This window comes from Zonotrichia leucophrys, chromosome 29, assembly GCF_028769735.1.
Source record: "Zonotrichia leucophrys gambelii isolate GWCS_2022_RI chromosome 29, RI_Zleu_2.0, whole genome shotgun sequence".
Classification (NCBI taxonomy): Eukaryota; Metazoa; Chordata; class Aves; order Passeriformes; family Passerellidae; genus Zonotrichia; species Zonotrichia leucophrys.
This window is the reverse complement of record NC_088198.1, coordinates 2,496,352-2,522,079: the sequence shown is the minus strand read 5'-3', so window position 1 is coordinate 2,522,079 and position 25,728 is coordinate 2,496,352. Positions and strand designations below refer to the sequence as shown.

The following is a 25,728-nucleotide window of genomic DNA, read 5'->3' as shown; positions in this document are numbered from 1 at the left end:
AACAAAATAAAATAAAACTAAACAAAAATAAACCAAAATAAAACTAAAATAAACCAAAATAAAATTAAAAAAATAAAATAAAACAAAAAAAGAACCCACAAAAAATTAAAAATAAATTTAAAAAAACTTTAAAAAAAACAAACAAAAAAACCCCAAACCCCGCAATCACTCCGAGTCCAGCTCCAGCGCCCTGAGTTCCTCCTCCAGCGCCCTCCTCCGTGCCAGCTTGTCCAGCTGCTCCCGGCTGGGCTCGGGCAGCGCCCCCTGCTCCAGGCGCTGCTGCAGCTCCTGCACCTGCCGCAGCTTCTTCCGCAGGCTCTTCATGCGCCGGCCGCGCTCCGAGCTCCCGGGGGCGCTGCCGGGGCTGGGCACGGGGGCGCTGCCCGGGCTGGGCACGGGGGCGCTGCCCGAGGGGGTCCCGGAACTTCCCCCTGAATTCATCTTGGTACTGCCCAAGGGAGTCCCAGAACTGCCCCCTGAATTCATCTTGGTACTGCCCAAAGGTGTCCCAGAACTACCCCCCGAATTCATCTTGGTACTGCCCAAAGGTGTCCCAGAACTACCCCCCGAATTCATCTTGGTACTGCCCAAAGGTGTCCCAGAACTACCCCCCGAATTCATCTTGGTACTGCCCAAGGGGGTCCCAGAACTACCCCCCGAATTCATCTTGGTACTGCCCAAGGGGGTCGCAGAACTGCCCCCTGAATTCATCTTGGTACTGCCCAAAGGTGTCCCAGAACTACCCCCTGAATTCATCTGGTTACTCCCAGAATTATTCCCCAAATTATTCCCCAAGTTATTATTTCCGGAATTATTCCCGGAATTTTTCCCCAAATTTTTATTCCCCGAGTTATTATTATTATTCCCTGAATTATTAGCCCCTAAATTATTATTATTTCCCAAATGATTTCCAGAAGTTTTCCTCGAATTATTCCCCAAATTATTTCCAGTATTGGCCCCGGAATTCCCGAGGTTACCCCCTAAATTAGTTCCGGAATTACTCCTCAAATTACCCCCTAAATTACTCCCCAAATTCCCAGTGTTACCCCCTAAATTACCCCCCGAATTCCCAATGTTACCCCCCAAATTCTCAACGTTACTCCCCAAATTATTCCCGGAATTATTCCCCGATTTAATCCCGGAATTTGCTGAATTCTTCCCAGAATCTTCTGAATTCTTGCTCGAATTCTTCCCCGATTCTGCTGAATTTTTCACTGAATTCTTGCTGGAATTTTTCCCCGAATTCTTGCCGGAATTCCCAGGGTTTTCCACATTTTTCTCCCCTCCCGTTGTCCCGCCTCCTCCTCCGTTGTCTCCTCCTCCTCCTCCTCCTCCTCCCAGGTTGATTTTTTCCAGCTCCTGGCTCAGTCCGTCCCCGTGGTTTTCCCGATCTTTTTCCTGCTGCTGTTTCCTTTTCTCTTTGCGTTTCAGGTTCCTTCGGGCGCTCTTGGATAAAGTTGGGGAGGGGTCGCAGCCCCCCCCATCGGGCCGCCCGGGGGTCCCTCGGCCCGGCGGGGAGGGGGCGGCGGCCTCGGGGTTCAGACCCGGTGGGAGCTCAGGTTTGCTCCGGAAGAATTTCACGTATTTGTTCTCGTAGCTGGAGATAAAGAGGGAAAAAAGGGGGAAAAAATCAAAATAAAATAAAATAAAATAAATGAAGAGAGTCAGGGGGTTTTGGGGAGGGGGCGTGGAGGGGTTTGGGGGTAACAGGAGGGGGTTGAAGGGGTCCTGGAAGGGTTTGGGGGAGGTCCAGGAGGGGATTTGAGGGGTTTGGGGGGGTCCTGAAGGGGTTATTGGGGGACATGAGGGGGTTGAGGGGGTCCTGGAGGGGTTTAGGGGAGAAAAGAGAAGTTTTGGGGGGTCCTGAAGGGGTCTGGGGGCATCAAGGAAGGGATTTGAGGGGTTATGGGGGACAGGAGAGGATTTAAGGGGTCCTGGAGGGGTTTAGGGGAGGTCCAGGAGGGGATTTGGGGGGTCCTGGAGGGGATTTGAAAGGGTCTGGGGGTAACAGGAGGGGGTTGAGGGGGTCCTGGAAGGGTTTGGGGGGGACAGGAGAAGATTTGGGGGGGTCCTGGAGGGGTTTGAGGGGACTCCTGGAGGGGTTTAGGGGTAACAGGAGGAGTTTTGGGGGGTCCTGAAGGGGTCTGGGGGCATCAAGGAAGGGATTTGAGGGTTATGGGGGACAGGAGGGGTTTGGGGGGTCCTGGAGGGGATTTGAAAGGGTCTGGGGTAACAGGAGGGGATTGAGGGGGGTCCTGGAAGGGTTTGGGGGGACAGGAGAAGATTTGGGGGGGACAGGAGAAGATTTGAGGGGGTCCTGCAGGGGTTTAGGGGAGAAAAGAGAAGTTTTGGGGGGTCCTGAAGGGGTCTGGGGGCATCAAGGAAGGGATTTGAGGGGTTATGGGGGGACAGGAGGGGATTTAAGGGGTCCTGGAGGGGTTTAGGGGAGGTCCAGGAGGGGATTTGGGGGTCCTGGAGGGGATTTGAAAGGGGCTGGGGGTAACAGGAGGGGGTTGAGAGGGGTCCTGGAAGGGTTTGGGGGGGACAGGAGAAGATTTGGGGGGGTCCTGGAGGGATTTGAGGGGGTCCTGGAGGGGTTTAGGGGGGAAAAGAGAAGTTTTGGGGGGTCCTGAAGGGGTCTGGGGGCATCAAGGAAGGGATTTGAGGGGTTATGGGGGGACAGGAGGGGATTTAAGGGGTCCTGAGGGGTTTATTGGGGAACAGGAGAGGTTTTGGGGGGTTCTGAAGGGGTCTGGGGGCGTCCAGAAGGGGATTTGAAGGGTCTGGGGGGGGTCCAGAAAGGGATTTGAGGGGTTTAGGGGGACAGGGAGGTTCTGGGGATGCCAGAGCCAGGGCTGGGTGGGACCAACGCTCCCACACCCTGGGGACCCCTGAGACCCCAGGACCCCAAGGACCCCCATCACACAGGACCCCTCTGGGGCACGTAGCCCTCCTTGACCCGGCGCTGCTTCCGCCAGGTCCCGTCCGGGCGCTGCGTGGAGGGGATGTACCTGCCTGGGGACAGGGGGACACCATGGGGACACGGCGGGACATGGTGGGGACACCATGGGGACAGTGTGGGGACACCATGGGGACACGGCGGGACATGGTGGGGACACCATGGGGACACGGCAGGACATGGTGGGGACAGCATGGGGACAGCTGGGGACACCATGGGGACAGTGTGGGGACACCATGGGGACATGCTGGGACATTGAGACAGTGCAGGGACCCATGGGACACGGCAGGGACATGGTGAGGACAGCATGGGGACAGCTGGGACAGCACGGGACAGCTGGGGACACCATGGGGACATGGCGGGGACATGGTGGGGACAGCGTGGGGAACCGTGGGGACACGGCGGGACATGGTGGGGACAGCAGGGACACCATGGGGACAGTGTGGGGACACCATGGGGACATGCTGGGGACAGCATGGGGACAGCATGGAGACAGCTGGGGACAGCATGGGGACAGTGTGGGGACACCATGGGGACACGACGGGACATGGTGGGGACACCATGGGGACAGCTGGGGGCAGTATGGGGACACGGCAGGACATGGTGGGGACAGCAGGGACACACTGGGGACATTGAGAGAGTGCAGGGACCCCATGGGGACACGACGGGATATGGTGGGGACAGGGGGACACTGTGGGGACACCGTGGGGACAGTGTGGGGACAGTTAAGGACATGCAGGGACAGGGGGACAGCATGGGGACAGTGCAGGGACACCATGGGGACACGGCGGGGACAGCGCAGGGACACTGTGGGGACAGGGGGACACTGTGGGGACACCATGGGGACAGTGTGGGGATACCTAGGGACATGCAGGGACATGGGGACAGCTGGGGACAGTGTGGGGACATGGTGGGGACAGTGTGGGGACATGTTAAGGACATGCAGGGACACGGGGACAGCATGGGGACAGGTGGGGACAGTATGGGGACACGGCGGGACATGGTGGGACACATGGGGACAGCTGGGGACAGGGGGACACCATGGGGACAGTGCAGGGACAACTGGGGACATGGGGACACTGTGGGGACACGGTGGGGACACACTGGGGACATTGAGACAGTGCAGGGACACCATGGGGACACGGCGGGGACAGCACAGGGACACTGTGGGGACAGGGGAACACTGTGGGGACACCATGGGGACACGGTGGGGACAGCTAAGGACATGCAGGACATGGGGACAGCTGGGGACAGGGGATACTGAGGGGACAGGGGCACACCATGGGGACAGTGCAGGATAAGCGGGACATGGGGACACTGTGGGGACAGTGTGGGGACACTGTGGGGACAGCCCCACAGACACCACAGGGACTGGGGACACCATGGGGACACTGTGGGGACAGCTCTGCAGACACCACAGGGATTGGGGACACCATGGGGACACCCGGGGACAGCCCTCGATACCAGGGGGACCCCAGGACACCCCAAAGACCCTTCCAGGACCCCCAGAGGGGGGGGGGGGCTCGGGGACATTGGCAGGGACACCCCGAGAGCCATCCCAGGGAACCTGCGACACCCCCCCCCCCCAAATCCAACCCCCCCTCAGAACACCCCAAACCCCTCCTGGAGACCACCAGGACCCCTCCCCAAATATCCCAGGACACTCCCCAGGCCCTTCACGGGGGTCCCGAGACCCCCCTCAAATCCAATCACCCCTCAGAGACCCCAAACCCTCATAAATACCCCAAACCCCTCCTGGGGACCTCCAAGACCCCTCCCCAAAACCCTCGCTGCCCCCTCAGACCCCTCACAGGGATCCCCAGACCCCCCCTCAAATCCAACCCCCCCCCCAGAGACCCCAAATCCCTCTCGGGGACCCCAAACCCCTCACGGACCCCTCCTCAAATCCCTCATCCTTCCCTCCCCTCACAACCCCAGCCCCCCCCCCCCCAGGCCCCTCACGGGGGTCCCGGGACCCCCCTCAAATCCAACCCACCCTCAGAGACCCCAAATCCCTCCCAGAGACCCCAAACCCCTCACGGAGACCTCCAGGACCCCTCCCCAAAACCTTCCCCCCATCTCTCCTCCCCTTATAAACCCCCTAATGCCCCTCATGGGGGTCTCGGGACCCCCCCCAAACCCCCTTTAGACCCTTCCCGACCTCGAGACGCCCCCTTAGAGACCCCAAATCCCTCACGAAGACCTCCAGGACCCCTCCCCAAAACCCTCGCCGCCCCCTCCCCTCACAAACCGCGGACCCCCCCCGCAACCAAACCCGGACCCCTCCTCAGGCCCCTCACGGGGGTCCCGGGACCCCACCTCAAATTCAACTTCCCCCTCAGAGACCCCAAAATCGCAAAGCCAAATCCCTCACGGGGACCCCAAACCCCTCACGGACCCCTCCCCAAAACCCTCACCGCCCCCTCCCCTCACAACCCCCGGACCCCTCCTCAGGCCCCTCACGGGGGTCCCGCCCCCCCAACCCCCCCCTTGAGGCCTTTCCCGCCCCCGGGAGCCCCGCGCGGGTTGGGGGCGGTCCCGGGGGGCCGCGGGGTTTCCGGGGCAGCCCCGCGGGGGTCCCGGAGCCCCCCCAGGCCGCGGGGCCCCCCCGCTCTCACCGGTCTCGTCCGTCACATAGGGCGTCGCCATCTTTGCGCGCGCGCCGCGGGGCCGCCCCGGAAGTGACGCAAAGGCGGCGGCGGCGGCGCGGCGCAATCGGGGGCGTGGCCAAAAACGTGGAGGCGTGGCCAAATGCGGAATATGGTGATTAGAGGGCGTGGCTATGCACGGAAGTGACATGCCTTCATATGGTAATTAGAGGGCGTGGTAATATAACGATATGGAAATCAGTGGGCGTGGCTACATAATATAGTTTAATAGCATGGAAATTAAGGGGCGTGGTTATTCATTTAAATCGAAAGCAGGTGGTGCTAGGGGGCGTGGCCAATGATAGGTATGGAAATAAGAGGGCGTGTCCAAAATGGATGGCATTACTTAATTAGTATGCAAAGTAGAGGGCGTGGTCATTTGTTGATATGGAAATTATGGGGTGTGGCCAACATGGAGGCTTGGCCAAATGTGGGATATGTAAATTAGAGGGCGGGGCTAACAGCGGAAATTACCTTCATTCATATGGTAATTAGAGAGTATGGTAATACATCAGTATGGAAATAAGTGGGTGTGGTCATTTGTTATATGTAAATTATATGTAAATTAAGGGACACTGTTGATTATTTAAATAGGAAACGCTGCCAGTAGTAGTTGAGGGGGCGTGGCCATTGATGGATATGCAAATTAGAGGGCACATCCAAAATTAATGACGTGATTTTTTTTTTTTAACCAATATGCAAACTAGAGGGCATGGTCATTCGTTGATATGTAAATTATGGGTTGCGGTCATTAACATATATGGAAATTGGAAGGTGTGGTCAAAATAGATATTTAATTATTATGAAAATTAGGGGGCGTGGCTATCATTTATATGTAAATATCATGGGCGTGGTCACACAAGGGTGTGGCCATTAACAAATAAAGACATTGGAAGATTTAATCAAAGACATCTTTATTTAATATGTAAATTAGGGGGCGTGGTCGATTTTGGGGGGGACGGGGGTTTCTGGACAGAGGGGTCCTGGAGGAGGGGGCTCAGGGTCCCAAAACCCCCCAAATCCCCCCAAAATTCCCCCAAAACCCCTCCAGGACCCCCCAAAATCCACCCAAGACCCCTCCAAAACCTCCCAGGATCCCCTCAGAGCCCCCCAAATCCACCCAAGAGCCCCCCCAAAATCCCCCCAGATCACCTCAGACACTCCCAAAATCCCCCCAGATCCCCCCAAATTCCCCAAAATCACCTCCAAAACCTCCAGGACCCCTCAGAGCCCCCCAAATCCACCCAAGAGCCCCCCAAAATCCCCCCAGATCACCTCAGACACTCCCAAAACTGCCCCAAAATCCCCCCGGATCCCCCCAAATTCCCCAAATCACCTCAAAACCCTCCTGGATCCCCTCAGAGCCCCAACCCAACCTCGGCAACCCCCAAGGCCCCCCAAAATCCCCCAGATCACCTCAGACACTCCCAAAACTGCCCCAAAATCCCCCCAAATTCCCCAAAATCCCCCCAAAATCCCCCCAAAACCCTCCTGGATCCCCCCAGAGCCCCCTAAAATCCCTCCAGGACCCCTCAGAGCCCCCCAAATCCACCCAAGAGCCCCCCGAAATCCCCCCAGATCACCTCAGACACTCCCAAAATCCCCCCGGATCCCCCAAATTCCCCAAAATCACCTCAAAACCCTCCTGGATCCCCTCAGAGCCCCCTAAAATCCCTCCAGGACCCCTCCAAACCCCCCCAGACCCCTCTAAAATCACACAGAGCCAAAGCTTTGGGCGCATCGCAGCTTTAATCCCGGTGCCACCAAGGCCACCACGTCTGTCCCCAGCTCCGGGGGGGTGGGATTTTGGGGCGGGGGTCCCTAAACCGAGCGGGCCCGGAGCAGGGGGCTGCTCTCGCCGCTCGGGGGCGCCCCCAGGGCGCGCTGCAGCAGCCGCCGAACCGCGGGGACATTTGGGGACAGCCACGGCCGCGACCGGCCCGGAGGGGACACCGGGGACAGCGACGGTGACTTGGCTCGTCTGGAGGGGAGGGGGGGGGGACACGGGGTCACGGCCTTGTTGGGGGTGTCCCCGATGTCCCCAACCCCACTGGAAGTGTCCCCGATGTCCCCAACCCCGTAACAACTCCATAAAGAGTGTCCCCAAGCCCACAGAGTGTCCCCAACCCCATAGAGTGTCCCCAACCCCACAAGTGTCCCCAAGCCCGCAGAGAGTGTCCCCGATGTCCCCAACCCCACAGAAAGTGTCCCAGATGTCCCCCAACCCCGTAAAAACTCCATAAAGAGTGTCCCCAACCCCACAGAGTGTCCCCAACCCCACAGAGAGTGTCCCCACCCGGCAGTGTCCCCAACCCCATCTAAGAGTGTCCCCAATCCCATAGAGAGTGTCCCCAATGCCACAGAAAGTGTCCCAGATGTCCCCAACCCCGTAACAACTCCATAAAGAGTGTCCCCAAGCCCACAGAGTGTCCCCAATCCCATAGAGTGTCCCCAACCCCACAGAGTGTCCCCAACCCCACAGAAAGTGTCCCCAATGTCCCCAACCCCACAGCGTCACGCCCATGCCATGGAGTGTCCCTGATGTCCTCAATCCCATAAAAAGTGTCCCCAACCCCACAGAGTGTCCCCAATCCCATAGAGAGTGTCCCCAATCCCACAGAGTGTCCCCAACCCCACAGAGTCACCTCCACCCCATAGGGAATGTCCCCAACCTCATAACAACCCCATAAAAAGTGTCCCCAAGCCCATAAAGAGTGTCCCCAATGTCCCCAACCCCACAGAGAGTGTCCCTGATGTCCCCAACCCCGTAACAACTTCATAAAGAGTGTCCCCAACCCCACAGAGAGTGTCCCCAACTCCATAGAGAGTGTCCCCAACCCCACAAAGTGTCCCCAACCCCACAGAGAGTGTCCCCGATGTCCCCAACCCCGTAACAACTCCATAAAGAGTGTCCCCAACCCCGCAGTGTCCCCAACCCCACAGAGTCACCTCCACCCCATAGGGAATGTCCCCAACCTCATAACAACCCCATAATAACCCCATAAAAAGTGTCCCCAAACCCATAAAGAGTGTCCCCAATGTCCCCAACCCATAATAACCCCATAAAAAGTGTCCTCACCCCCGCAGAGTGTCCCCAAACCTATAGGGAGTGTCCCCAATGTCCCCAACTCCATAAAGAGTGTCCCCACCCCCACGGTGTCACCTCCACCCCATAGGGAGTGTCCCCGATGTCCCCAACCCCATAATAACCCCATAAAAAGTGTCCCCAATATGCCCACAGTGTCACCTCCACCCCATAATGTCCCCAATGTCTCCGCTGTCCCCAATGTCCCCAGCTCCCCCATGTCCCCAATGTCCCCAATCCCCCCGATGTCCCTGCTGTCCCCAATGTCCCCACTGTCCCCAATCCTCCACTGTTCCCAATCCCCCCGCTGTCCCCCCGATGTCCCCAATCCCCCCACTGTCCCAAACGTCCCCAGTGTCCCCATTGTCCCCGCTGTCCCCTCACCTGTAGGTGTACGCGGCCGTGCCCAGGGCGGCCGCCACCAGCACGAGTCCCACGAACAGCGTGGTGTGACCGCTGGCCGGGCTGGCTCCTGGGGACAGGGACAGCCCAGTGCCACCAGGGGACCTTGGGGACATCCCCGGGACCTTGGGGACATCCCCAGGACCTGTCCCTGTGTCCCTGTCACCTCCCAGAGCAGGGACAGCTCAGCCCCACCCAGGGGACCTTGGGGACATCCCCGGGACCTGTCCCTGTGTCCCTGTCACCTCCCAGAGCAGGGACAGCTCCGTGCCACCCAGGGGACATTGGGGACATCCCCGGGACCTTGGGGACATCCCCAGACCCTGCCCCTGTCACCTCTGGTTGGACTGGGACAGCTCAATCCCACCCAGGGGACATTGGGGACATCCCCGGGACCTGTCCCTGTGTCCCTGTCACCCCCCAGAGCAGGAACACCCCAGCAGCACCCAGGGGACCTTGGGGACATCCCCGGGACCTTGGGGACATCCCCGGAACCTGTCCCTGTGTCCCTGTCACCTCCCAGAGCAGGGACAGCCCAGTGCCACCAGGGACCCTGTCCCGATGTCCCTGTCACCTCCTCTGGGCCAGGGACACCTCAGCCCCACCCAGGGGACCTCAAGGACCCTGACCCTGCGTCCCTGCCACTTCCCAGGAGTGAGAACCACCCAGTGCCACTCAGGGGACATTGGGGACATCCCCAGTCCCTGTCCCCGTGTCCCTGTCACTCCCCGGTGCAAAAACCACCCAGCCCCACCCAGGGGACACCCAGGGGACATCGGGGACCCCGCGGCGGTGTCGCACCTCCCACGGCCACGCGGGTGGAGGCCACGGCCAGGGACATTGGGGACACCCCCGGGACCTGTCCCCGCCACTTCCCCGGACCAGGAACCACCCAGGGGACCTTGGGGACATCCCAGGACCCTGTGCCACGTACTGGGACCAGGAACCACCCATTAAGGGACACCCAGGGGATCTTGGGGACCCTGTCCCCGTGTCCACGTGTCCCCACCGCTTCCACCTCCCACGGCCACGCGGGTGGAGGCCACAGCCAGGGACATTGGGGACACCCCCGGGACCTGTCCCCGCCACTTCCCCGGACCAGGAACCACCCAGCCCCACCCAGGGGACACCCAGGGGACATTGGGGACCTTGGGGACCCCGTCCCGGTGTCGCACCTCCCACGGCCACGCGGGTGGAGGCCACGGCCAGGGACATTGGGGACACCCCCGGGACCTGTCCCCGCCACTTCCCCGGACCCGGAACCACCCAGGGGACACCCAGGGGACATCGGGGACCCCGTCCCGGTGTCGCACCTCCCACGGCCACGCGTGTCGTGGCCACGGCCAGCCCGTTGCCGTTGGCCAGGGACACGTTGAGGCAGAAGAGGCCGCTGCGGTTGAAGTCCTGGCGCAGCACGAGCTCGCAGCCCGGCGGCGACGGCGACACCGGCGAGCACGACTCGGCCTCGGCCGTGCGGCACTCGGGGTCCGCCACCACCGTGCACACCTCCGACGGCACCCTGCGGGTCGGTTTTGGGTCGTTTTCGGGGATTTTGGGTCATTTTTGGGGATTTGGGGTCGTTTTTGGGAGCGTTTTTGGGGAGTTTAGGGGGGTTTAGGGGCAGTTTTGGGGGGAATTTGGAATAATTTTGGGGATTCGGGGCCATTTTCAGGCCATTTCTGGTGGTTTCAGGTCCGTTTTGGGGCCATTTAGGGGGATTTGGGGTCATTTTTGGGACCGTTTTTGGGGCATTTGGGGTCACTTCAGGGACCATGTTTGGGGGCCATTTTGGGGGCAGATTTGGGGGATTTTCAGACCGTTTTGAGGGGGGTTTGGGATCATTTTGGGTACTTGTAGCTGTTTTGAGGGGTTTTAGGGTCGTTATTGAGGATTTGGAGCCGTTTTGGGGGCCATTTGGGGATAATTTTGGAGATTTGGGATAATTTCGAGCACGACTCGGCCTCGGCCGTGCGGCACTCGGGGTCCGCCACCACCGTGCACACCTCCGACGGCACCCTGGGGGTCGGTTTTGGGGATTTTGGGTCATTTTCGGGGATTTTGGAGGATTTGGGAGCGTTTTTGGGACCAGTTTTGGGGGCAGTTTTGGGGGAATTTGAGGTCACTTTTGGGACCAGTTTTGGGGCGTTTGGGGGCAGTTTTTGGTGGCATTTGGGGTCGTTTTTGAGGATTTGGGGGGTTTTGGGGCCATTTTTGGTGGTTTCGGGTCCGTTTTGGGGGATTTGGGGTCACTTTTGGGACCGTTTTTGGGGGGATTTGGGGTCATTTTTGGGACCGTTTCTTGGGCTTTGGGGGCAGTTTTGGGGGGGATTTGGGGTCATTTTTGGGACGAGTTTTGGGGGGTTTTGGGGTCATTTTTGGGACCATTTCTTGGGCTTTGGGGGCAGTTTTTGGGGGGATTTGGGGCCATTTTCAGGCCATTTCCGGTGGTTTCAGGTCCGTTTTGGGGGATTTGGGGTCATTTTTGGGACCGTTTTTGCGGGTTTGGGGGCAGTTTTTGGAGGGGATTTGGGGCCATTTTCGGGCCATTTCTGATGGTTTCAAGTCCATTTTGAGGGATTTGGGGTCACTTTTGGGACCGTTTTTGGGGGCAGTTTTTGGGGGGATTTGGGGCCATTTTCAGGCCATTTCTGGTGGTTTTGGGTCCGTTTTGGGGGATTTGGGGTCACTTTTGGGACCGTTTTTGGGGGCAGTTTTTTGGGGGATTTGGGGCCATTTTCGGGCCATTTCTGGTGGTTTCAGGTCCGTTTTGGGGCATTTGGGATCACTTTTGGGACCGTTTTTGGGGGCAGTTTGGGGAGGGATTTGGGGCCATTTTCAGGCCATTTCCGGTGGTTTTGGGTCCATTTTGGGGGATTTGGGGTCACTTTCGGGACCGTTTTTGCGGGGTTTGGGGTCATTTTTGCGGGGATTTGGGACCATTTTGAGGCTTTGGGGGGGTTTCGGGGACCCTTTTGGGCGCTGTCCCCTCCGCTGTCCCCTCTGTCCCCGCTCACCCGCCCTCGCACGTCACCGTCAGCTCCACGCTGCTGCCGCCGCCGCCCTCGGGCACCACCTGCACGATGGCCACGCTCTCGATGCCCTCTGGGGAGGGGGACGGGGGGGTCAGCAGGGTGGGGACCCCCGGTTGGACCCCCCAGAGACCCCCAGAGACCCCCAGGGACCCCAGACTCACGGACAATGTCCAGCTGGGTGGCGAAGGTGCCGTAGCGGTACAGGACACAGGGCACGTCCCCAACCGGCGCCTGGCGCTTGACCAGTGCCAGGGGCTGGGCTGTGGTGCCAGATGTGGCTCCAGATGTGGCTCCAGATGTGGCGCCAGATGTGGCTCCAGCTGTGGCAGCCGCCAGGGACACAGCGGTGGCTCCCACGGTGGCTCCCACGGTGGCATCTGCGGTGACAGCGAGCGTGGCCGCGGCGGTGGCATCAAGGGCTGATCCAGCTGTGGCCGATCCAGATGTGGCCGATCCAGATGTGGCAGCAGCTGTGGCATCACTTGCACCTCCGTCTGTCACCGCATCTGCAGGGACACACGGGAAACGCTGGGGTGGGGACAAGGGGACAGCGGAACCCTTGGGGACATCCCCGATGTGTCCCCACCCCCGACCTTGGGGACATCCCCGATGTGTCCCCACCCCCGGCCTTGGGGACAATTCCCGATGTGTCCCCACCCCCGGCCTTGGGGACATCCCCGATGTGTCCCCACCCCCGGCCTTGGGGACAATCCCCGATGTGTCCCCACCCCCGGGCAGGGCCACCACCCACCTGCAGCCGCTGTCGCTTCCACCGAGGGGACAGAGGGGACAGAGGTGGCCCCGGGCGCGGTGGCGACAGCGGGGGACGCGGAGGAGGCGACAGGAGCGGCGCTGGCGGTGACAGCGGGGACCGAGAGCTCGGTGGCGGCGGGGTCGGTGACAACGGGATCGGTGACAACGGGGACAGAGGGATCGGTGACAATGGGGACAGAGGGATCGGTGACAGAGGGGTCGGTGACAACGGGGACAGAGGGATCGGTGACAGCCGGGTCCGACGGTTCCGCTGCCGAGCCCCCCGTGGGCTCTGCCGGCTCCCCGGAGGCTGCGGGGGCTGCGGGGGAAAAGGGGCTGGGGTCACCTGGAGACCCCCAAATCCGGGCTGGGGTCACCCGGGGACCCCCAAATCCGGGCTGGGGTCACCCGGGGACCCCCAAATCCGGGCTGGGGTCACCCGGGGACCCTCAAATCCGGGCTGGGGTCACCCGGGGACCCCCAAATCCGGGCTGGGGTCACCTGGGGACACCCAAATCCGAGCTGGGGTCATCCGGGGACCCTCAAATCCGGGCTAGGGTCATCCGGGGATCCCCAAAATCCGGGCTGGGGTCACCCGGGGACCCCCAAATCCGGGCTAGGGTCATCCGGGGATCCCCAAAATCCGGGCTGGGGTCACCCGGGGACCCCCAAATCCGGGCTGGGGTCACCCGGGGACCCCCAAATCCGAGCTGGGGTCACCCGGGGACCCCCCGATCCGGGCTGGGGTCACCCCCGGGATCCCCCCAGAGTCAAGACTGGGGTCACCTCTTGGTTTGGGGTCCCCTTGGGACCCCCCAGCTGAAGTGTCCGGGGTGCTCCGTGTCCCCTTAGGTGACATTGGGGGACCACAAGGTGGGTTGGGGGGGTCTGGGGGCTCTGGGGAGTTTGGGGGGACACAAATTATGGGGTAGGGTGGCACTGGGGTGTTTGGGGACACTGGTGACACAGACTATGGATTGTGGTGGCTCTGGGGGGTTTGGGGACACTGGTGACACAAATTATGGGGAGGGGGGACATTGGAGAGTAGGGGGACACTGGTGACACACACTATGGATTGTGGTGGCTCTGGAGGGTTTGGGGACACTGGTGACACACACTATGGATTGTGGTGGCTCTGGGGGGTTTGGGGACACTGGTGACACACACTATGGATTGTGGTGGCTCTGGGGGGTTTGGGGACACTGGTGACACCCACTATGGATTGTGGTGGCTCTGGGGGGTTTGGCGACACCAGTGCCACACACTATGGATTGTGGTGGCTCTGGGGGGTTTGGGGACACTGGTGACACACACTATGGATTGTGGTGGCTCTGGGGGGTTTGGGGACACTAGTGACACTGTGGATTGTGGTGGCTCTGGGGCTTTGGGGACACTGGTGACACTCACTATAGGATAGGGTGGCTCTGGGGGGTTTGGGGACACTGGTGACACACACTATGGATTGTGGTGGCTCTGGGGGGTTTGGCGACACCAGTGCCACAAACCACCCACTGTGACAACCCCAGCCTGTCCCCCACCCCACGGTGACACCGACCCCACCCTATCCCCCATCCCCTTACCCGTGCTCTGTCCCCCCGAGGCGGGGGTGGCCGTGGTGGCCGCGGGCTCGGTGCCACCGCCGGTGGTGGCCGCGGGCTCGGTGCCGCCGCCGGTGGTGACGGCGGGGGCCGTGCTGGGCCCGCAGGGGCTGAGCGGGATGGCGGCCTGCAGCACCAGGCGCGCCGAGAAGGTGCCGATGTCGCGATAGGTGTGGGTGACGGTGGCGCTGCGCGTGATGAGGGTCCCGCTCTGGTCGCCGAAGTCCCACGAGAAGGACACGTCGGCGTGGCGCAGGTACCGGCTCGGGTCGTGCAGCCGCACCGCGAACGCCACCGCGCGGTTCCGCACGAAGGCACCGCCACCGGCGGGCACCGGCACCGCCGCGTCCGGGAGCTGCGACACCGCCACCGAGAGCGGGACCTGGTCTGGGGACAGCGTGGGGACAGCGTGAGGGTGGGGGACAGTGTGGGGACAGCGTGACGGGGGGGACAGAGCGGGGACAGCGTGAGGGTGAGAGGACAGTTGGGGACAGCCCAGGGACATAGTGAGGGTGGGGGGACAGTGTGGGGACAGCCAGGGGACAGCGCGAGGGGGGGGACAGTTGGGGACAGCCCAGGGCATAGTGAGGGTGGGGGGACAGTGTGGGGACAGCGTGGGGACAACGTGAGGGTGGGGACAGTGGAGGGACAGCGAGGGGACAGCAAGGGGACATAGTGAGGGTGGGGGGACAGTGTGGGGACAGCGTGGGGACACGGTGAGGGTGGGGGACAGTTGGGGACACGGTGAGGGTATGGGGACAGTTGGGGACATGGTGAGGGTGGGGGGACAGTGTGGGGACAGCGTGGGGACAGCGTGAGGGTGGGAACAATTGGGGACAGCCCAGGGCATAGTGAGGGTGGGGACAGCGAGGGGACAGTGTGGGGACAAGGTGAGAATAGGGCGACAGTGCAGGGATAGTGGGGGGACAAGGTGAAGGTGTGGGGACAGCGAGGGGACAGTGTGGGGACATAGTGAGGGTAGGGGGACAGCTGGGGACAGTGCAGGGACACAGTGAGGGTGTGGGGACAGCGTGGGGATGGCAGGGGAGTGACTGGGAGATGGAGGGGTGGTGTGTGGTGTCACCTGTGCACGGTGTCACCTACAGCCAGTGTCACCTGCACTGTCACCTACAGCCAGTGTCACTTACAGCCAGTGTCACCTGCACTGTCACCTACAGCCAGTGTCACTTATAGCCAGTGTCACCTGCACCCAGTGTCACCCGCACCCAGCGTCATCTGCACAGTCACCTACAGCCAGTGTCACCTGCACTGTCACCTACAGCCAGTGTCACTTATAGCCAGTGTCACCTGCACCCAGTGTCACTTGCACCTGGTGTCACCCACACCCAGTGTCACCTGCACTGTCACCTACAGCCAGTGTCAACTACACCTGGTGTCACCTCCAGCCTCAGCACCCGGTGTCACCCACATCTAGTGTCACCTATGGCTCAAGCATCCAGTGTCACCTGCACCCAGTGTCACCTCCAGCCTCAGCACCCAGCGTCACCTCCAGCCTCAGCAGCCAGTGTCACCTACTGCCCCCAAAATCTAGTGTCACAGACCCGAAACCCAGTGTCATCTGCACCCAGTGTCACCTGCACCCAGGGTCACCTGCACCCAGTGTCACCTGCACTATCACCTACACCCAGTGTCACCTTCAGCCTCAGCACCCAGTGCCACTTGCACTGTCACCTACAGCCAGTGTCACCTGTGCCCAGTGTCACCTTCAGCCCCAAAACCCAGTGTCACAGTCCTGAAACCTAGTGCCACCCACACCCAGTGTCACCCACACCCAATGTCACCCACACCCAGTGTCACCCACACCCAATGTCACCTGCACCCAGTGCCACCCACACCCAGTGTCACCCACACCCAGTGTCACCTGCACCCAGTGTCACCCACACCCAATGTCACCTGCACCCAGTGTCACCTGCACCCAGTGTCACCCACACCCAATGTCACCCACACCCAGTGTCACCTACACCCAGTGCCACCCACACCCAATGTCACCTACACCCAGTGTCACCTGCACCCCTTCACCCACCACTCCCACCCCAAATCCCCCCCATTTCCCATTCCAAATCCCCCCACCCTGTGCCCCCTATGTCACCCATCCCGTGCCCCCCCGGTGTCCCGTTGTCACCCCCCGGTGTCCCCCGGCTGTCACCCACCGGTGACACTGAACTGGCTGCTGCCGTGGCCGATGGGGACGAATTTCTGCCGTCCCCGGGCGTGGTACACGGTGACCTCCATGGTGTAGGAGCCGAGTGCCACCCCCTGGGTGTCCACGGTGAGCTGGGACACCGGCCCGTCCAGCACCTGCCAGTACCGCCCTGGGGACAGCGGGGACAATGGGGACAATGGGGACAGTGGGGACAATGGGGACAGTGGGGACAATGGGGACAATGGGGACAGTGCCACCACCACGGGGACATCCCACCCAGCACCTGCCAGTACTGCCCTGGGGACAACGGGGAGTGGGGACAATGGGGACAATGGGGACAGTGCCACCACCATGGGGACAGTGCCACCATAGTGGGAACATCCCACCCAGCACCTGCCAGTACCGCCCTGGGGACAATGGGGACAACAATGGGAACAATGGGGACAGTGCCACCACCACGGGGATAGTGCCACGGTGAGCTGGGACACCGCCCGTCCAGCACCTGCCAGTACCGCCCTGGGGACAATGGGGACAATGGGGACAGTGCCACCACCATGGGGACATCCCGCCCAGCACCTGCCAGTACCGCCCTGGGGACAACAGTGCCACCACCATGGGGACAGTGCCACGGTGAGCTGTGACACCGGCCCGTCCAGCACCTGCCAGTACCGCCCTGGGGACAGTGGGGACAATGGGGACAGTGCCACCACCGTGGGGACAGTGCCACCATCAGGACAGTGCCATCACAGCAGGAACAGTGTCACCACAATGGGGACAGTGCCACCACAATGGGGACAGTGCCACCACAGCGAAGTCAGTGCCACCACGGCGGGGTGAGTGTCACTACAAGAGGTCAGTGCCACCATGGCAGAGTCAGTGCCACCGTAGAAGGGTCAGTGCCACCACAGCGAGATTGGTGCCACCACAGTGTGGTCAGTGCCACCACAGTGGGGTCAGTGCCACCAAAATGGGGTCAGTGCCACCACAGTGCTGTCAATGTCACCTCAGGGGGTCAGTGCCACCCTGGGGACAGCAGTGCCACCCTGGGGACAGCGGTGCCACCAGAGGGATTCGGTGCCGCCCCGGGGACAGCAGTGCCACCTTGGGGACAGCGGTGCCACCACAATGCTGTCAGTGCCACCTCAGGGGGTCAGTGCCACCCTGGGGACAGCGGTGCCACCACAATGCTGTCAGTGCCACCTCAGGGGGTCAGTGCCACCCTGGGGACAGCGGTGCCACCCTGGTGACAGCGGTGCCACCCTGGGGACAGCGGTGCCACCACAATGCTGTCAGTGCCACCTCAGGGGGTCAGTGCCACCTGGTGACAGCAGTGCCACCCTGGTGACAGCGGTGCCACCCTGGGGACAGCGGTGCCACCCCACTCACCCCAGGTCCACCAGACGTAGACGAATTTCCCGCGCCGGCCCCGGGGCAGGGGGCTCCCGTCCGGGAAGGTGCCGGTGGCGTCCGGCTGCTCCGGGAACACCGGGTCCCCCTGTGCCACCTGCGTGCCTGTGGGGACAGCGGGGACATTGGGGACACCGTGGGGACACACGGGGTAAAGGGGACACCGGGGTTTTGGGGAGTTTGGGGTGGTTTCAGGTGATTTAAGGGTAGTTTTGGGGTTGTTTCAGGGTGGTTTTGGGGTGGTTTTGGAGGTTTAAGGGGTTTTGGGCAGTTTCAGGGTGGTTTTTGGGTTAGTTTTGGGTTGTTTCAGGGTAGTTTGGGATGGTTTTGGGGTAGTTTTAGGGCGGGTTTTGGGTGGTTTTGGGGTTGGTTTGGGATGTTTTGGGGATGGTTTCAGGGTGGTTTTGGGGTTAGTTATGGGCAGTTTCAGGGTGGTTTTTGGGGTTGTTTCAGGGTGGTTTCAGGGTGGTTTTTGGGGTAGTTTCAGGGTGGTTTTTGGGGTAGTTTCAGGCTGGTTTTTGGGGTTGTTTCAGGGTGGTTTCAGGGTGGTTTTTGGGGTAGTTTCAGGGTGGTTTTTGGGGTTGTTTCAGGGTGGTTTTAGGGTTGTTTCAGGGTGGTTTTTGGGGTTGTTTCAGGGTGGTTTTTGGGGTTGTTTCAGGGTGGTTTTTGGGGTTGTTTCAGGGTGGTTTTAGGGTGGTTTTTGGGGTAGTTTCAGGGTGTTTCGGGGCTCCCAGACCATTGACGGTGCAGTTCTGCCCCCAGACCACGCGGCCGTCGGGCAGTGCCCGCTGGGTGCCCGGCAGGCGCAGCGCGATGGAGAACGTGGCCTGGGCGCCCGCCAGCGTCGGCGCGTCGTTGCTGATGTCGAAGGTGACATCGCCACCTGCGAGGGGACAATGGGAGAGGGGTCAGTGACACGGCCAGCCCGGGTAGGTGACATCGCCACCTGTGCGGGGACAGCAGAGGGGACAGGTCAGTGACACGGCCAGCCCGGGTAGGTGACATCGCCACCTGCGAGGGGACAATGGGAGAGGGGTCAGTGACACGGCCAGCCCGGGTAGGTGACATCGCCACCTGTGCGGGGACAGCAGCGGGGACAGGTCAGTGACACGGCCAGACCCCACTGGTGACACGGCCAGACCCCACTGGTGACATGGCCAGACCCCACTGGTGACACGGCCAGACCCCACTGGTGACACGGCCAGGCCAGGGAGGGTGACAGGGTCATTGTGGGTGGGTGACAGAGCCAGCCCAGGTAGGTGACATTGCCACCTGCACGGGGAAAACAGCAGGGAGGGGTCAGTGACAGAGCCAGACCCCCCTGGTGACATGGCCACCCCGGGTGGGTGGCACAGCCAACCCGGCTAGGTGACACCGCCACCTATGCAGGGACAGCATCCAGGGGGGTGTCAATGGCAGGGCCAGCCCAGGTGGGTGACACGGTCACCATGGGTGGGTGACACAGCCTGGACCCTCCCAGGAACAGAACCAGCCCTGGAGGGTGACACGGCTGGTCCGGGTAGGTGACACGGTCACTGTGGGCAGGTGACACAGCCAGATCCCTCTGGTGACATGGCCAGCCCAGGTGGGTGACACAGCCAGCCTGGGTAGGTGACAGCACCACCTGCTTGGGGACATCATCGGGGTGGGGCTCGGTGACATGGCCGGACCCCACCGGGGACATGACCAGCCCAGGTAGATGACATGGCCGGTAGATGACACCCTGGGTAGGTGACACGGCCACCCTGGGTAGGTGACACGGTCACCATGGGTGGGTGACACGGTCACAGTGGGCAGGTGACCCGGCCCCGGGGGTGGCATGGCCAGCCCAGGTGGGTGACACGGCCACCCCGGGCAGGTGACCCGGCCCCGGGGGTGGCACTCACCTGTCCAGCAGTCGCGGCTGTCGCGCTGCCAGGGCGGGTACAGCGCCGAGTCCCAGGCTCCGAACGGCCCCGGCCGGCCCTGCCCGCTCCAGGCCGGGCCCCGCCCGCGGCTGCGGCCCCGCCCGGCGGCTCCTGCGGGGACAGCGACGGCGACACCGCTCAGCGACAGCGCCACACCTGGCACCGCTTCCGGGGGGCTCTCGGCTCCCACATGTCCCCCATGTCCCCTGTTTTGGGGGGTTGTCATGTCCCCCCCCGTGTCCCCATTTTCGGAGGGCAGTCGGGTCCCCCATGTCACCATTTTTGGGGGCTGCCATGTCCCCAACGTGCCCCTTACACTCAGGGGGATGAAGGGTCCCACGTGGCCCCCTGTGTCCCCATTTTCAGAGGTTTGTCGTGTCCCCCCCATGTCCCCCATTTTCAGCGGCTGTCATGTCCCCAACTCTCAGTGGTGAGGTCCCCAATGTCCCCCACTCTCAGGACACTGCCAGGTCCCCTGTGTCCCCAGTTCTTGGGAGTTTGACAAGTCCCCAATGTCCCCCATGTCCCCAAGTCCCAGGGGTCACTGAGGTCCCCAATGTCCCCAGCTCTCGGTGCTCAGTGAGGTCCCCGATGTCCCCAATGTCCCCCACTCTCAGGACACTGCCAGGTCCCCTGTGTCCCCAATTCTTGGGAGTTTGACAAGTCCCCAATGTCCTCCATGTCCCCAAGTCCCAGGGGTCACTGAGGTCCCCAACGTCCCCAATGTCCCCCATTCCCAGGACACTCCCAAGACACTGCCATGTTCCCAGTGTCCCCAACTCTTGGTGGTCAATGAGGTCCCCAATGTCCCCCACTCTCAGGACACTGCCAGGTCCCCCATGTCCCCAACTCTCAGTGGTCACTGAGGTCCCCAATGTCCCCCATGTCCCTCACTCCCAGGACATTGCCAGGTCCCCCCATGTCCCCGATGTCCCCAACATGGAGGGGTCTGACAAGGCCCCCTTGTCCCTCACTTTCAGGACACTCCCAGGTCCCCAATGTCCCCAAGTCCCAGGGGTCACTGAGGTCCCCAATGTCCCCCACTCTCAGGACACTGCCAGGTCCCACAATGTCCCCAAGTCCCAGGGGTCACTGAGGTCCCCAATGTCCCCCACTCTCAGGACACTGCCAGGCCCCCTGTGTCCCCAATTCTTGGGAGTTTGACAAGTCCCCAGTGTCCCCCATGTCCCCAAGTCCCAGGGGTCACTGAGGTCCCCAACGTCCCCAATGTCCCCCATTCCCAGGACACTCCCAAGACACTGCCAGGTTCCCCATGTCCCCAACTCTCAGGTGTCACTGAGGTCCCCAATGTCCCCAATGTCCCCAGCTCTCAGGACACTGCCACATCCCCCATGTCCCCAACTCTTGGTGGTCACTGAGGTCCCCAATGTCCCCAATGTCCCCTATTCCCAGGACACTCCCAAGACACTGCCAGGTTCCCAGTGTCCCCAACTCTCAGGTGTCACTGAGGTCCCCAACGTCCCCAGTGTCCCCCACTCTCAGGACACTGCCAGGTCCCCTGTGTCCTCAATTCTTGGGAGTTTGACAAGTCCCCCATGTCCCCAAGTCCCAGGGGTCACTGAGGTCCCCAACGTCCCCAATGTCCCCCATTCCCAGGACACTCCCAAGACACTGCCAGGTTCCCAGTGTCCCCAGCTCTCAGGTGTCACTGAGGTCCCCAATGTCCCCAACTTGCAGGGGTCTGACAAGGCCCCCTTGTCCCTCACTTTCAGGACACTGCCAGGTCCCCAATGTCCCCAATTCTCAGGTGTCACTGAGGTCCCCAACGTCCCCAATGTCCCCCACTCTCAGGACACTGCCAGACCCTCCATGTCCCCAATTCTTGGGAGTTTGACAAGTCCCCAATGTCCCCCATGTCCCCAAGTCCCAGGGGTCACTGAGGTCCCCAATGTCCCCAATGTCCCCCCAACATGACCCAGGGGTCTCCCCTTTGCCGGGGTCGACCCCCCCCCCCACCCTGGGGTGTCCCCCCGACCCTGGGGGGACCCGGGGGGGGGGCTCGGGGCCCTCGTGACGGAGCTCGGGCCCAGGCACGCGCGGCCAAAGCCGTCACGTGGCCCCAAAGCCGCTGCATGTGACGCTCAGCTGAGCCGGGCCGGGCCGGGCCGGGACGGGACGGGGACACCCCGGGCTGGGGGGGCTGCAGGGTCACCCCAGTGTTGGGGGGCTGCAAAGTCCCCTGTGACCCCCCCCAGCGTCGGACCCCAAATCCACCCCCAGAGACCTCAAAATCACCCCCAGAGACCCAAAATCCACCCCAAAATCACCCCCAGAAACCCCAAATCCACCCCCAGAGACCTCCAAATCCACCCCGAGACCCCAAAATCACCCCCCAGAGACCCCAAAATCCACCCCAAAATCACCCCCAGAAACCCCAAATCCACCCCCAGGGACCCCAAAATCCACCCTAGAGACCCCAAAATCCACCCCCAGAGACCCCAAATCCACCCCAAAATCACCCCCAGAAACCCCAAATCCACCCCCAGAGACCCCAAATCCACCCCCAGAGACCCCAAAATCCACCCCCAGAGACCCCAAATCCACCCCAAAATCACCCCCAGAGACCCCAAAATCCACCCCCAAAATCACCCCCAGAAACCCCAAAATCCACCCCAAAATCACCCCCAGAAACCCCAAATCCACCCCCAGAGACCCCAAAACCACCCCCAGAAACCCCAAATCCACCCCCAGAGACCCCAAAACCACCCCCAAATGGGAATATCGGGGTTCAACCCAGCTTCGTGAAGGATCTCCCTTTAAGCGGGGGCTCTGCACCCCAAAACCCCAAAAGATGGAACTCTTGACACCCCCTGCACCCCAAAAAAACCCAATTTATGCCTCTAACCTGAACCCAAAACCATCCCAAAGGGGGAATATTGGGGTACAACCCAACCCCATGAAGGATTTCCCTTTCAGGGTGGGCTCTGCACCCCAAAACCCCAAAGGATGAAGCTCTGACCCTCCAAAAAAAGCCATTTATGCCGCTAATCCAAACCCCAAATGGGGATTATCGGGGTACAACCCAACTCCATGAAGGATTTCCCTTTCAGGGTGGGCTCTGCACCCCAAAACCCCAAAAGATGGAACTCTGGACTCCCGCCACCCCAAAAAAAAACCCATTTATGCCTCTAACCCAAACCCCAAAGCAGCCCCAGAGACCCCAAAACCACTTCTAGAGACCCCACAACCACCCCAGAGGGGAAATATTGGGGTGCAACTCAACTCCATGAAGGATTTCCCTTTCAGGGTGGGCTCTGCACCCCAAAACCCCACAGGATGAAGCTCTGACCCTCCAAAAAAAGCTATTTATGCCTCTAACCCGAACCCCAACCACCCACAGGGACCCCAAAACCACTTCTAGAGACCCACAACCACACCAAAGGGGGAATATTGGGGTGCGACTCAGCTCCATGAAGGATTTCCCTTTCAGGGAGGGCTCTGCACCCCAAAACCCCACAGGATGAAGCCCCCCACCCCCCAAAAATCCCAACTTACTGCTCTGAGCCTCAGCCAGGACGAGGAGCGCCCCCAGCACCGCGATGGCCCCGAGCCCCCTCATGGTCCCCGCTCGTGTCGCGCTCCTCGCTCGGCTCGGCCGGGGCAGAGGCGCCGGCAGCGGCGGCAGCGCCGCAAAAAGGGGGCGCTCATTTGCATAACCCCGCCCACATGGCCCCCAATGAGGTGTTTATTTGCATAACCCCGCCCACAGTCATCCCCGATTGGATGATCATTTGCATAACTCCGCCCACCAAAATGGGGGGGGCGCGCAGGGGACGCCCCAACCCACGTGGGGCCACGTGCGGGGGAGGGGGTGGGGGGACATGGGGGGACATGGGGACCCCCCCAGAGTTTTGGGGGGACATGGGGAGCCCCTTCCCCACCATTTTGGGGGTTTGGGGGGGGGGACATCGGGACCATTTTGGGGGTCAGGGGGGACATGGGGACCCCCTCCCACAGTTATGGGGGTCAGGGGGGGACATGGGGACCCCCCCCCAGAGTTTTGGGGGGACATAGGGAGCCCCTTCCCCACCATTTTGGGGGTTTGGGAGGGGGGGACATCGGGACCGTTTGGGGGGTCTGGGGGGGACATGGGGACCCCCCCCCCAGTTCGGTGAGGGGGTTTTGGGTTTTGGGGGGGACATGGGGACCCCCCACCAGTTCTATGAAGGGGTTTGGGTTTTGGGGGGGACATGGGGACCCCCCACACACAGTTATGGGGGTCAGGGGGGACATGGGGACCCCCCCCCAGAGTTTTAGGGGGACACAGGGAGCCCCTTCCCCACCATTTTGGGGGTTTGGGGGGGAGGACATCGGGACCGTTTTGGGGGTCTGGGGGGGACATGGGGACCCCCCCTAGATCGCTGAGAGGGTTTTGGGGGGTACATGGGGACCCCACCCCACAGTTTTGGGGGTTTGGGGTGGATTTAGGGACCCCCCAATTCACTGAGGAGGTTTTGGGGGGCGGCCCCACCATCCTGGAGACCCCAGGGATGGAGATTTGGGGTTTTTTGGGGGTTTTTTTTGGGGTTATTTGGGATTTTGGGGGGGTCGGGGGGTGACAGAGCCATGGGGGGGAAAAGCAGGGGAGGAAAACGGGGAGGGGTCCCCCAATTCTGCACACACGGAGGGGGCACTCAAGGGGGTCCCCGAGTTTAGGGAGAGTGGGGGACCCCAGTCCTGGGGGGTGACACGGGAGGGACCCCGATCATGACAAAAGGGGGGGATCCCCAATTCTGCACACACGAGGGGACCCCAATCCCGGTGCGTGACACGGGGGGGGACCCCGATCCTGGGGGGTGACACGGGGGGACCCCGATCTCGGGAGGGGACACAGGGGGACCCCGATTGCACAGAGAGACCCCGATCCCGGTGGGTGACACGGGAGGGACCCCGATCCTGGGGGGTGACACGAGGGGACCCCGACCATGACAAAAGGGGGGGTCCCCAATTCTTCACATGCAGGGGCACCCCGATCCCGGTGTGTGACACGGGGGGGGACCCCGATCTCGGGAGGGGACACACAGGGGGACCCCGATTGCACAGGGGGACCCCGATCCCGGTGGGTGACACGGGGGGGGACCCCGATCTCGGGAGGGGACACAGGGGGACCCCGATTGCACAGAGAGACCCCGATCCCGGTGTGGGACACGAGGGGACCCCGATCTTTCGTGCCCCGGCCGTTTCCGTGCCCCCGGGGCTCTCCCGGTGCGTGTGGCCGCTCGTGCGTGTGCGGCGAGCCCCGTGACCCCCGTGTGTCCCCCGTGACCCCCGTGCGTCCCCCCGGGCCGCTCCCCGTGACCCCCGTGTGTCCCCCGTGACCCCCCCGTGTGTCCGGTTGCGGTCCCGGTGTCCGCTCCCGGCACTGCCCGAGCATCCCGGGTGAAGCCGGCGGTGTCCCGGGACCGACCCCGAAGCCGTCCCGGTCATTGGTCCCGATCCCAATCCCGATCCTGATTCCGGTCCCGATCCCAATCTCAGTCCCCGGTCCCGGTCCCGATCCCAATTCCAATCCCCGGTCCCGGTCCCGATCTCAGTCCCGATCTCAGTCCCCGGTCCCGGTTTTTGGTCCCGATCCTGATCCCAAACCCGCTCCTGATTCCGGTCCCGATCCCAATCTCAGTCCCCGGTCCCGGTCCCTGTCTCCAATTCCAATCCCTGGTCCCGGATCCCAATCCCAGTTCCGATCCCGGTCCTGGTCCCGATCCCAATCCCGGTCCTTGATCTCGATCCCAGTCCCAGTCCCGGTCCCGGT

At 61.8% G+C, this 25,728-nt stretch overlaps 2 protein-coding genes across 2 annotated transcripts; both read right to left on the bottom strand.

The window, feature by feature from the left end:
• Nucleotides 1–158: 158 nt before the first annotated feature.
• PYM1 (PYM homolog 1, exon junction complex associated factor) lies at nt 159–5,624 on the bottom strand. Its single transcript, XM_064734730.1, has 4 exons — nt 5,578–5,624; nt 2,925–3,015; nt 1,320–1,597; nt 159–437 (listed from the first exon to the last, which is right to left on the bottom strand). The coding sequence occupies exons 1-4, from the start codon at nt 5,606–5,608 to the stop codon at nt 166–168; spliced, it is 672 nt and encodes a 223-aa protein (XP_064590800.1). The 5' UTR covers nt 5,609–5,624; the 3' UTR covers nt 159–165.
• A 1,725-nt stretch (nt 5,625–7,349) lies between these two features.
• PMEL (premelanosome protein) lies at nt 7,350–23,661 on the bottom strand. The gene is made up of 12 exons (XM_064734726.1): nt 23,472–23,661; nt 19,935–20,066; nt 18,785–18,931; nt 18,028–18,153; nt 16,649–16,810; nt 14,460–14,864; nt 12,878–13,198; nt 12,288–12,632; nt 12,109–12,196; nt 10,408–10,613; nt 9,077–9,164; nt 7,350–7,588 (listed from the first exon to the last, which is right to left on the bottom strand). Exons 1-12 carry the CDS (start codon nt 23,533–23,535, stop codon nt 7,429–7,431), a joined length of 2,244 nt encoding a protein of 747 aa, XP_064590796.1. The 5' UTR covers nt 23,536–23,661; the 3' UTR covers nt 7,350–7,428.
• Nucleotides 23,662–25,728: the final 2,067 nt, after the last annotated feature.

Bases quoted from the DNA above. Each gene is read 5' to 3' on its own strand.
- PMEL (XM_064734726.1), bottom strand. From the start codon at position 23,535: ATGAGGGGGCTCGGGGCCATCGCGGTGCTGGGGGCGCTCCTCGTCCTG. The intron at 14,865-16,648 runs GTGGGTGACAGC...CGCTGTCCCCAG, and splicing joins CAGCCAGTTCAGTGTCACCG to ACCAGGTCCCGCTCTCGGTG. The intron at 9,165-10,407 runs GTGCGACACCGG...CCCTGTCCCCAG, and splicing joins GACACGCGTGGCCGTGGGAG to GAGCCAGCCCGGCCAGCGGT.
- PYM1 (XM_064734730.1), bottom strand. From the start codon at position 5,608: ATGGCGACGCCCTATGTGACGGACGAGACCG. The intron at 3,016-5,577 runs GTGAGAGCGGGG...CCCTGTCCCCAG, and splicing joins CTATGTGACGGACGAGACCG to GCAGGTACATCCCCTCCACG. The intron at 438-1,319 runs GAGGAGACAACG...GTACCAAGATGA, and splicing joins GGGAGGAGGAGGAGGAGGAG to ATTCAGGGGGAAGTTCCGGG.